This window comes from Ictalurus punctatus, chromosome 3, assembly GCF_001660625.3.
Source record: "Ictalurus punctatus breed USDA103 chromosome 3, Coco_2.0, whole genome shotgun sequence".
Lineage (NCBI taxonomy): Eukaryota > Metazoa > Chordata > Actinopteri > Siluriformes > Ictaluridae > Ictalurus > Ictalurus punctatus.
In genome coordinates, this window is record NC_030418.2 from 29970422 (window position 1) to 29982926 (window position 12505).

Genomic DNA, 12505 nt, shown 5'->3' on the forward strand with positions numbered 1-12505 from the left:
AAGGCTACCATTCACGCTCTCTCTCTCTCTCTCTCTCTCCCCCTCTTTCATTTTTCCCTCTCAATCTCTCTACACACACACTCAAGCAGTCAAAATGAATATCCCTTCTGCACCAAACAGTAGAATAAAAAAGAAGTTTTAATTCATTCTTTATTACAATAAATGTTAGATGACGAGATGATGAACACTGTAATCAATTTACTGTAGATTTTACAGTAATGTAAAAATGGACTGTAAAATGTACAGAAAACAACTGTAAAACATATTTACTGTACAGTAAAGTACGGTCATGTCTTACATGGGGTATAAAGTAACACACAATCCAGTACATTAGCTCACTTGGCTGTTGTAGGATACAACTGAGCAACGCACAAGCTTCTGAACTGCAACTCAAAGCTTTAACTTCTGAGCCACTACAACTAGCTCAAATTGATTCAAGTTCATTTAGAAGTAGAAGTGGGTGAATAACTGACTACGTTTACACGGACAGCAGTAATCTAATTGTTGACCTTATTCTGAATAAGATAATATTCTGATTAAGGTGTTTACATGAGTTGCTTTTAGAATATTTCTTTCATGTTCCTGTTGTATATGTTATAGATAATAGTTCGATTAACAGCACACGTCATTACGTCCCCGCGCCACGCCGTCCGACGTTCCCTCCAGAATTTCACGTATCAACATACAGTTGGTATTCGTTATGGAACCGTATACAGTTTTGGGTGCTTTAATTTTTAATTTATGAAAGCTTCAAGTGCAGTTAATTATTTGTCATGCTATACGTGCAAATAGATGACTGCTTGTAGCCGTGGGCGGTGTCCCAAACCGCGTACTTACCTACTATGTAATAGCTGAAACACATGTATTTCGCTTACTATATAGTAGGCCAGCATGCGGTTTTGGACGCAGCCGTGCTCTCTTGTTTGCCGTTAAACGGTCGAGCGCTGCCGTGTGTGTACGTGTCCTGTCTCACAATACAGTGAAAACTCCCACACGACGTTAATAGTGTGATTAAGGTGTGTACATGTCTGTAATACACCTCGATAATGCAACTAAAACAGGAAGACTCCACACGTCTTAATTCCATTTGTGTTTACTTCGAGTGTGACTTTAGTCGGATTAAGGTCATCAATAATCGCTGTTTACATGCTAGTTTCTTAATCAGAATATCGTCTTAATCGGGTTAATATCGGATTATTGTTGTCCATGTAAACGTACTGACTGTGTGTTAAGCGAGCTAGTTGTGGTGGCGCAGTGGGTAGAGGTTTGAGTTGCAAATCAGAAGGTTGTGTGTTCAAATCCCAGCGCCACCAATCTGGTCCTAGAGCAAGACTCTACAGCTCGGTTGAACCCTGCATCGAGAAAATGTACTGGATTGTGTGTTACTTTATACTATGTAAGATATTACAGTACATTAGTGTAAACATGTTTGACTGGTGTTTACGGTACATTTTACAGCACTTGACAGGCAACTCAGGTGGCCAGTAAATTACTGAAAATTTACAGCATTTTATTTATTTATTTTTTACAGTGAAATGCCCTTCGAGTTAATGACGATTTAGACATCAACAGTGACATTTTAGCTCAAACCCAAGATTTGTTCCACATGCCATATTCAAGACATGGTACCAAAAATGCTTTTTTTTGATTGATACGCATGCATGCACGCACACACTCACACACACACACACACACACACACACACACACACACACACACACACAGAAACAGAGGAGAGGCTTAGATCTGTGGAGACGGCACAGTTAAAAGGCCGGTGGGCTTCATCTTGTTGATGCCGCCATCCAGGACACACACACTAGGGAAATTCACCTTCACCAAGTGAGCCGCAAACTGCAGGAAACAAATGCAACACACAGTTGGTGCACTGAAACTCACGCATACACACACACACACAAACACACAAAGAGAGAGAACTAAAGAGAGGCAGACAGAGATACAGAGGTAGATAGATAGACAGACAGAGACAGACAGATAGATTGATAGTGTGAGAGAATGAGAGAGAGGAAGTGTTAGATAAGATGAGAGAGAAAGACAGATAGAGAGAGTGAGAGAGAGAGAGAGACAGACAGAAATAGAGAGACACAGAGAGGGACAAAAAGAGAAAGAGAGGGGCACAGAGAGTGACAAAGAGAGAACGAGAGAGACAGAGAAATACAGAAAGAAGCCGACAGAGAGAGAGGAGAGAGACAGAGACAGATGAGAGAGACAGATTCTCAGAAATTGAGAAAGAAACAGAGAGAGAAACAGAGAAAGAGAGACAGAGCGAGATGAGAGAGATAGAGCTAGAGAGACAAATTAGGGTGGCAGAAACAGAGAGAAAGATATATACAGAGAAATTGAGAAAGAAGCAGAGAGAGAGAGAAACATACAGACAGAGAAAGACAGAGAGACAGAGAACTAGAGAAAGAAACAGAAGGAGACAAACAATTATAGATGAGAGAGACAGAGATAGACGCATATAGACAGAGAAAAACGGAGAGACAGACAGATATAAAGATAAAGAGATGGGCTGACAGAGACAGCGAGAGAGACAGAGAATGACAGAAAGATAGAGAGAGACAGATGTCATACTGACCGTGACTGCGTTCTTGGTGATGTTGCTGAGGATGACGACGACTCGGCTCTTGTAGCTGGCCAGTGTGCTGGTACTGGGGCACTGCAGCAGCTCTCCGTCCGGCCCGAACACCGAGCTGTACGGAACATTAATGCTGCCTGGGATGTGACCACGGCTGAAGCTACCCCACCAGGGTCAAGGGTCAAACTGATACAGCTGATAACAACTCAATCTGAAAATGTTTCTTCCCAATGGTACAGCTCGTGATTATCTTACTCTCAAGAACCGGTAGAAGTCCACAGAGTGAACATCAGCCTCCTGACAGACAGGCAGGGCTTCCGAAAACATCTCAGCTCCACAGTAAAGCAACAGAGATGAGAACAAGCGTGTGGAGGACAGGAGAAAACGCCTGATGGAGATAAATGAAGGATATAAACCAGTCTCTTGAGAAGAGGAGGGCCATGGCCGGGAAGAGAATGCATAAAAGTGACTTAATGAGCGAGCAAATCCAAAGGCCTGAGAAGACAAGAGGCTCAAGAGAAACCTCAGGACAAATAACTCACGAGAGACAGCCAGAGAAAGAATGCGAGAGATTTTCTCTAATTAGGGTCCTGGAGTAATTGAATCATCCTTCTGAACTGAAAACACAGACAAGTTCTCCAAAATCAATTAGACACAGAGTCACCGCTCAGAAACGAGTCAGTCGTTCAGGAAGCAAACATGGAGTACATTAGCATTACAAATGCACAAAAGAAAGAGCTTTGACTAACATCACGGCTGCTGGTTAGTCTGTACGGCATTCGATTACAGCAAGAGAAATCATCATACAATAGTCTGGACCCGTTCCCGCCTCACTTCCGATATTCCTGGCATAGACTCCGGATTCATCATGTCTCTGACCAGGATAAAAAGCTTACAGAAGACTGATAAATGAATGAAAGGATGGAAAAGCTTGCTTTTACACAGGGAGCATCAGAGTCAGCCTACCTCTATGTTTTTAAAAGGAAACCAGAGAAACTGGAAGAAACCCACACAGACACGCGGAGAACAAGTGAAATTTCACAAGGATGGTAACCCGAGCTCAGGAACAAATCTGGAGCTGTGTGACGGAAGCGCTACCCATTGTGTCAAACTTGCTTTCTGCTAAGGCTTTTCTATGTTCCTCCTTAATAAATGGACAAAAACTATAAGAAAATGCCATTTCTTTAACTTACACAAGGGTGAGTCAAATGTCAACCTACATCCATCCATCCATCTTCTGTTCCCACTTATCCTACGCAGGGTCGTGGGGAGCCTGGAGCCTATCCTAGGGAACTCGGGGCACAAGGCAAGGGACACTGTGGACGGGGTTCCAACCCATCACAGGGCACACACACACATTCACACACTATGGATAATTTGGAAATGCCAATTAGCCTACAGTGTATGTCTTTGGACTGGGGGAGGAAACCGGCATACCTGGAGGAAACCCCTGAAGCACAGGGAGAACATGCAAACTCAGCGCACTCATGGTGGAGGCGGGATTCGAAGCCCCAACCCAGGAGGTGCGAGACAAATGTGCTAGCCTCTAAGGTGGTTTTCACACTGGGCATGTTTGCTGCGGTCCGAATCCAAGTGCGACTGTTCCCGGCTCCCCGCGCAGAGTGGTCTGCTTTCAACCTCACTTGATTGACGCATTTGCGTTCATCTTACATCATCACGGAGTACACATTGTTTTTTCATTATTTTGGTGCTATTGTGCACAGCGACGCACCTCACCTCTACCGTGTCCCACAACGTACTGTTGTGGAAACTGTGCTGGCTGTGGATCAGGTGGTAGAGTGGGTTGTCCACTAATCGTAGGGTTGGCAGTTCGGTTCCCAGCACACGTGACTCCACATACCGAAGTGTCCTTGGGCAAGACACTGAACCCCAAGTTGCTCCTGATGGCAAGTTAGCGCCTTGCATGGCAGCTCTGCTACCACTGGTGTGTGAGTGTGTATGTGTGTGAATGAGAACCAGTGTAAAGTGCTTTGGAACCGCTAAGGTTAAAAACGCGCTATATACCAGACCAAACTAATGATGTCGCCACTGGCTAAAACACACGTGTAGGTCCGAGCACGAGTTGTGTTAACAATTGCGGGAATCGCGGCACAGTTCCAGTGCAGGTTGTCTCGGGTTCGATACCGCGTTGCGCTTCCCGGTCCACATGACAGCTTTCACATTACCAATTTTGTATGCACACCGTGCTCTGCTTCGGACTACACCGCCAGTCTGAAAGTCACTGTGCCCCTCGAAAATGTACATAAAAAAAAAATTATTGCAATGTTTATTGCAAATAGGTGTTATAAAAGGGTATACTTTTTCTACACAATCTCCATTTCATTCAGCACAAGTGTTCCAGTGCTTAACGAGTGTCCGTTTCTCACCTCAAAAAAACAAACAAACAAAAAAAAACACACACACACACACACACTAGGGATATGAGAAATGAAATAGGAGAAATAAATACTTGCATGATTAACGAGATTATTAAGTATTTCAGAATGATTTAGAGCTCTGTAAATATCCTACACATGCACTAGGTTACAACTTCCAGATGATGCACTTTGTTATGAAATGTTTATATAGGTTTATGTCAGGGCTTATGTAGCTGTCGTGTAGAATTATGAGTAAAATGTTATCACATGGTTAACTCTGAGTGATAACTGCTATGAATTGTATTCATTTATGACTGTAAAAACATTATAAATGTATGCACAACCATCATTTTAAATTTGAATAACTTTGAAAAAATTGATATTACGCTAATATTCGCTGTAATGTGAGTAAAACTCTGCTTGGGGGGTTTTTATTATTACTTCCCATAAGTTCACACGGCCAAATGAAACGCAGTAACAGTATTTCGCCAGAGGATGTTCAGGACGTTCCTGCTCTTAAGCTAACAGAAGAAGATCACTCCACGGGGACTGCTCTGCTTTCCGTCACAGAAGCCTTACGACTAGCAAGAGCAACCTCTAGATCATCTGTCATCCTACTCGACCTCTCTGCTGCTTTCAACACTGTGAACCATCAGATCCTCCTGTCAACTCTCTCCAGCCTGGGCATCACTGGAACGGTTCTGCGCTGGGTGGAATCATATCTCACAGACAGATCTTTCAAGGTATCATGGAGGGGAGGTATTTATGAAACTCAGCAACTCATAACTGGCGTTCCACAGGGGTCAGTTCTGGGTCCACTGCTATTTTCTATCTACACTACATCTCTAGGGCAGGTGATTGAGTCTCATGGCTTCTCATATCATTGCTATGCTGATGACACCCAGCTCTATTTGTCCTTTCAGACTGACGATCCATCCGTCTCTGCACGTATCTCTGCTTGCCTCTCGGACATCTCGGTCTGGATGAGGGAACACCACCTTAAGCTCAACCTGGCAAAATATGAGCTTCTCATCATCCCAGCCTGTCCCTCAATCAACCACAACCTCACCGTACAGCTCGGCTCAACCACACTCAAGCCAACCAAGACGGCCAGGAACCTTGGGGTGATTCTCGATGACAGCTTGACCTTTACAGACCACATCTCAACAACTGCACGGTCCTGCAGGTGTTTTCATCCTGTAAAACATCAAGAAAATCCGACCCTGCCTCACGAACAGGCTACACAGCTACTAGTCCAGGCTCTTGTTATCTCAAAATTGGATTACTGCAACGCACTACTCTGGGGTCTCCCGGCTAGCTCCATCAAACCCCTTCAGATGATTCAGAATGCTGCAGCACGCCTCGTCTTCAACCAGCCCAAGAGAACCCATGTCACACCCCTCTTCATCTCCCTCCACTGGCTTCCTGTAGCCGCCCGCATCAAATTCAAGGCCTTGTGCTCACCTATAATACCTTGTCAGGATCAGTACCCTCCTACCTCAACTCTCTCCTGAAGGCTTACGTTCCCTCACGCAATCTGCGATCAATCAACGACCGACGCTTAGTAGTACCTACTCAGCGTGGCTCAAGGTCCCTTTAGAGAATCTTCACACTAACTGTTCCTCAGTGAACTTCCAACCTCAATCCGGACCGCAGAATCTCTCACCATCTTCAAAAACAACCCATAAATAATAAAAAAAAAATCCTCTGGCTCTTACACCTCTACTCTGCACACTTTGCTTCTTCTGGAACTCAATTATAAATCTTGTACGGTCACACTACTTGTGTTGTTCTCTGCTTGATATATCGCTTTGCTTGTATTTTCTCATTTGTAAGTCGCTTTGGATAAAAGCGTCTGCTAAATGAATAAATGTAAATGTAAATCAATGTAAGACTTCAATCTCATCAAGCATATCATTTCCCTCACATATCATTTCCATTTATTCATTTTGCAAACGCTTTAATCCGACTCTTCAAAACTTCATATAACACACAGCTGAGCTGTCGAGGATCCTTGCGGAACAGTGGATCTCTGAACTCGCGATTTGAACCAACAACAATCCAGACACTATCCCAGACACATAACAGCTGATCTACTACCAGCTACATGTAATAGTCTAATGTGTTCTGGTAACACAAAGCTAAAAAAAATATCTGCTGGTAAATGTGTAGAGGTAAATAGGAATGCAGAATGAAGGCCATATGGAGCATGAGCTGGCACTGCATGATGTGTGTGTAAGAGTGAGAACTAAGCTGAACGTGTAGGCAGTGTGTGTCTGTAGGAATCGGTTCATTTCAGAGCTCTTTAAGGTGAGAATGCAGGTGGTGTTTGAGCGCAGTAACCTGGTTGTGATGTATCGTGGGCTTCAGTTTGAAAAAGCGTTAAATATCACTGGGAATATACTTCACATATATTTTTGTCATAAGAATTCATAGGGGTGCCAATAATTGTTGCACACCTATATTTAACACTTTTTTTTTTCTGATAAACCTGTGTTTTGTTTGCAATGGTTTGATATCCATGAGAGCAGAGTATTTTTGTGCTTTTTTTTTTTTATCAAAAGGTTAAACAATAAAGTTTTCACAGCCTTCTTTACCAAGGGTGCCAATATTAGTGTAGGGCACTGTAACTTTGACATTTACTGTCCTGTTTTTGGATTGGCTTGAGTTCAGTTCACCTCACTGGTCTGCATGTGGTGTTGACGCAGTAATTGTGGCTTGGGAATAAGAAGGATTTGACTCCAGCACCTTCTGGCTGTAGGAGTGAGTCAGGGAGTGAGTGTACGTTTGCACCTCAGTGTTTAAAGGATACTCCTCGCTGCTCCGGATGTCTACTGCCACGATCTTGGTTTTGACCGCCTTGGGTCTCTTTACAGGAGTTTTAAAGTGAGCCGGGCCAGTCAGCTCACACAGATCGATCAGATCCTCAGCTGAGATCCGTGGAGACACTTCAGCCTTGAGCTCAGAGAGTTTCAGGGGCTCACGGGTCTGTGTGTGTTTGTGAGAGAGAGAGAGAGAGCGAGAGAGAGAGAGAGAGAGAGAGAGAGAGAGAGAGAGAGAGAGAGAGAGAACGAGAACGAGAACGAGAACGAGAGAGACATTAGTGCTGCACCTCTGGGTCAGGATCAAGGATGGCAGTAGTCTGCGTTCATAATTAAAAAACAGACAAAAAAAAACCAAAGAATCAACATCAAACGAATTTGCAAATGATAAAAAAACTTAGGAACATAACGTTATAGGGAAAATAAATACACACCGGGGTGTTGTGACACCACTCTGAAGTGTTTTTTTATTTATTTATTTTTGTCTAACAATCCAATCCAAAGTGTGTTATTCCGCTTATACCACAGCAATTTGCCAACAATTACACGTTAAAAATAAGCAACGAAGGACATGTCAGACTTTTTTTTTATAGTTATATTTAATGCTGTGAAACATCTGCGAAGCAAATTATTGCTTTATGTTACTGAGACAAAAAAAAAAATGCAATGCCATTCTATCAAGAAACTGGGAAACTTTACAAAGCTCTGACACTGGAGACTCCTTCCATAAAGATTAAACAAAAGATTATCACTTCACTATATCAACAATTATACAAGTTCCTGTGAATTATCTATAGGATGGAGGAGGTATTAATTAGCATATTGGGAAACACCTCATAAATCAGATCACATGCTGCTGATGATGAATTTATAGACCTGCCACATACTGGTCACCAAAGAGAACACAAAAAGGTGTTCCAAAAAGGAAAATCAAAAGCTGCTGGATAACATTAGAAGCAAAACAACAACAACAACAACAACAACAAAACAGTGATTTGCTTTGACCTTGTTGCTGCAATTTGACATTCAACCTCATCTCACTGACAACCTTGAAAGCCCAAGAAGGACCTCCGAATACTCCGGACAGCAGGGAAGTGCTACGGAATGCATTTTTAAGAGGATTATTAATAAGCTTATAATCCTTTTCATAGTGAAGCTAGGTTTGCACTCAAAGGTCAAAATGAGACTTGAGCCAATAATCAGTCATATGATACACCATAATATGCACAATATTATCACGGTCTATGGCCTTCAAAATAATCCACATTCCATTCGGTAGTTATCCGATGACATTTTTTTGGGACAGTACATGTTCCCCCTGAGGTAAAAGCTGTCCTACTTGGAAGACAGAATTAGACAGCTGTTTTTATACCCACCCGTGGCCGTATTTCAGCGAGAATACAGCCAATCACAGGTGTGTGTCTGTTCAAATTTTAAAAGGAACAGGGTTATGAGGGTTCTCTCCAAGTACATTCAGCCGCCCTGTGAATGCATGGTACAATAAAGGTAATTAAAATACACCAATATTGGTAACTGTCACATGATTTAACATCATCATGGGGCGGGAACTGGCAACCTAATTGGGAGAAAAATCACGGCTGCCGGTTTCTAAATTATGGTATTTTAATCAAATTTGAATGTAGCAACAAATGTACTAAAAAGATGACCTTTTATCTACTATAAAATGATCAGTAGAAATAACCCTAAATAATATACACTCACCAACCACTGTAACAGGAATGTGTGTACACCTGCTCATTCATACAATTATCCAATCAGCCAATCATGTGGCAGCAGTGCAATGCATTAAAATCCTGACCGTGGCATGCTTGTTGGAGTCAGGCGGACTGGTTTGAGGATTTTAGAAATTCCTGATCACCTTGGATTTTCACACACAACAGTCTCAGAATGGTGCAAAAAAAAAAAACATCCAGTGAGCAGCAGTTCTGCTTTGGATAATCGACATACTGGTTGGAGTTGGTTTGTGTAACCCAAATCGCAAGTCTTTACATCCGTGGTGAGTAGAAAAGATTCTCAGAACGCACAACATGTCAAAACCTTGAGGCAGATCGGTGCTGCTTGTGCTGAATTAAAGCGCCAGTACACTGTTGAAAGATTTAAATGAAAATGAGTTGACAAAAAAGTATCGAGTATTGAGTTCATATGTTAATGTTAATTTGAGTAATGTGTTTTCTGTTTATGAGACCAGTTACTGTGAAACAACGTGTTGAAAGAATAAAGTTTTTATTTCAATTTCCTTCAGAATTGTGGAATTAATTATTATTAATTTAAAAGAAGGCATAAAAGGCAGAACTATCGGTAACGGCCGATATCACCCTGAATAATCGGTTATCGTTATCGGCTGAGAAATTTAATATCGGTGCATCTCTACCTAATATAGATATTGGCTACACACATGTTATAGACATGTAGAATATTAACAGTCAAGCCTACCTGACAAGGATATCAGCCCTACAACATGCGCTATCTGAAAAAGACAACAGTTGAACGCCTACAAAAATTGTGTCACAAGCACCCAACTATCTGAAATCATATAGTCTTTTTACAATAGATCTGCTCGAAAACTGAAATGACTTAAAGACTGGCAGCGATGCCTGTCTTAGCACTGAAATGTCCACACAGTGGCACGTCTTATCAGAAGGTCATGGAGGATGGCTTCTCTCCACACACATCTGGCTGTAATGACTAAGAAATGACAATCACCTCCTCACTCGGCATCAGTAACCACCCAGAGAACCACACACCTATTATACCACCATGGAAATGAGACAAGCAGCAGCACCCATCAAAATGAATGACAAGTGAGAAATTGTTCATAAGGATATGGACTGATTTCAACCCAAAATAACTAAAGCTGCAATTTAATTTCTATTTGTCTATTTTCAAAATTTGCCTGCATGTCTGCCAGACCACGCAGTCTAAGACATAACATTTATCCATTTATAGCCCCATTTAATGTTGTGGAACATCCACGAAATAAGTTGGTTCCTGTTATCACTTCCGTTACAGCAGCTGTAAACAATCACTGACCGTGACCAATCAGAATTGAGAATTCAGCAGCGCTGTTGCGTAAATGAGAATAATCGAGCATAAGGAAGCCTCACTACATGCAGTGTCCTGATATATGGCTGTGTTTGAATCCTGAAACTCAGAGTTCAATTAGATTGTCATTACAGATGAATTCATGGCCATCAGTGCAGTTAGAGCATTAGTGAAAATATCATGCATCATTTTCATCATTAACATTAGTCAATATTAATACTTATCATTTTATCTGATATGAGAAACTCCTCATGTCTCCACCCCGACTCCTAAGACAGTGCCTCAGTGAGGACACTGGACAGGATGTCAAGATGCTGAGCTCTATCTGTTTCTCCTTAATTGTCTGGTAACATTATTAAGCTTTTTGACAACAATGAGGTTATTTTATGAATTAAAAAAAAAATAAAAAATAAAAAAACTGTCTTCTGAGGCTAAAACAAATATTAGCTAGCTAGCTAAAATTAGCATACTTGACAACACCCTACTGAAACTGATTTACTTTTATTGAGTGTATAGAGCATAAAACAGTAACAGTTCAATTTTTTAAATATTTTCAGGAGCTGCTCCATGCCGTAGCTGTTTTACAGTTTCGGCCACTGCACAACTTTCATTCAGCCAACAAATATCGAAAAAAAAAAAAAAAGGAAGAAGAAAGGCTTTAAATAAGCCTATAATGGTGAGGTACATTTCTAAAATGAACTTTTATTTCATCTAAGGGTTTTGTGTTTGTAATATTAAAGAGAACATACTAGAGAAAGAAAAAGAAACGAATAAAACCTTTAGTTCTCACCAAAAATTTTAGCTAACAGAAATTGCTAAATTTTTTCACCAACAAAGGCCTAGACTAAAATGAACAATAACCAAATGACAAAATATGACTAAAACTACCAACACAATGAGACTAAACCTAAATCCAAATTAGGAGTTAAAATGAACACGAGCTAAGAACTTTATTATTAAAGTGTTTAGTTTTAAACTGCGATTAGACTTTCATGACAAGAGAAATCTTTTGTAAATAAGTTTGTTGTCGGTTTCTCAGTAAAGGTAAATATTTCAGGACGACAGGAAGCGAAAACCTGGCTTATTTACAGTACGGTGCAAAAGTTTTAGGCACAAGCAAAGAAATGCTGTAGATGAAAGATGCCTTCAAAATAAAGAAATTAAATGTTTCTACATAAAAAGATGTCGTAAAAAGTAGCAAATGAAACAAAGTCAACATTTGGTGTGACAAAAATAAATAAAAATAAATAAATAGTAGTCTGCGGTACAATTAGTGCCGTTTTATAAGGTTAGTGCAGTTTTATAAGGAAGTGAGCTGTAAGTTTTATTGCACATCTTACAGAACCAGACACGGTTCTTCTGAAGACTTTGACTGTCGCACTCGCTTCTTATTTTTGCAGCAAAACCCAGCAGCCTTCATTATGTTTTTTGTCTGAAAAGTGTCTCTTATATAATACGCTGCTTTCTTTAATGACATATGAACATTTTTCTGTATCATTTAATTTTGGCTTGGGAATCTATAATGTGGAAGTCATAAAATAAAATAAAAAAATATAACAAAGTTATAGCGTACTAAAAAAAAAAAAAAAATAGGGTGTCTAAAACTTTTTGCACAGTACTGTATTTTGTTAATAATAACTTGACTA

General features: G+C 40.9%; 1 protein-coding gene across 1 annotated transcript in view; it reads right to left on the bottom strand.

The window, feature by feature from the left end:
• Positions 1 to 120: 120 nt before the first annotated feature.
• Positions 121 to 12505, bottom strand: part of tbck (TBC1 domain containing kinase) — an 82740-nt gene continuing 70355 nt past the window's right edge. Inside the window, exons 24-26 of the mRNA XM_017463303.3 lie at positions 7787 to 7962; positions 2597 to 2756; positions 121 to 1851 (exon numbers count right to left, since the gene is read on the bottom strand). Of these exons, the coding sequence (XP_017318792.1) occupies positions 1741 to 1851; positions 2597 to 2756; positions 7787 to 7962 (447 nt within the window). The 3' untranslated portion in view covers positions 121 to 1740. The remainder of the gene's footprint in view (positions 1852 to 2596; positions 2757 to 7786; positions 7963 to 12505) is intronic.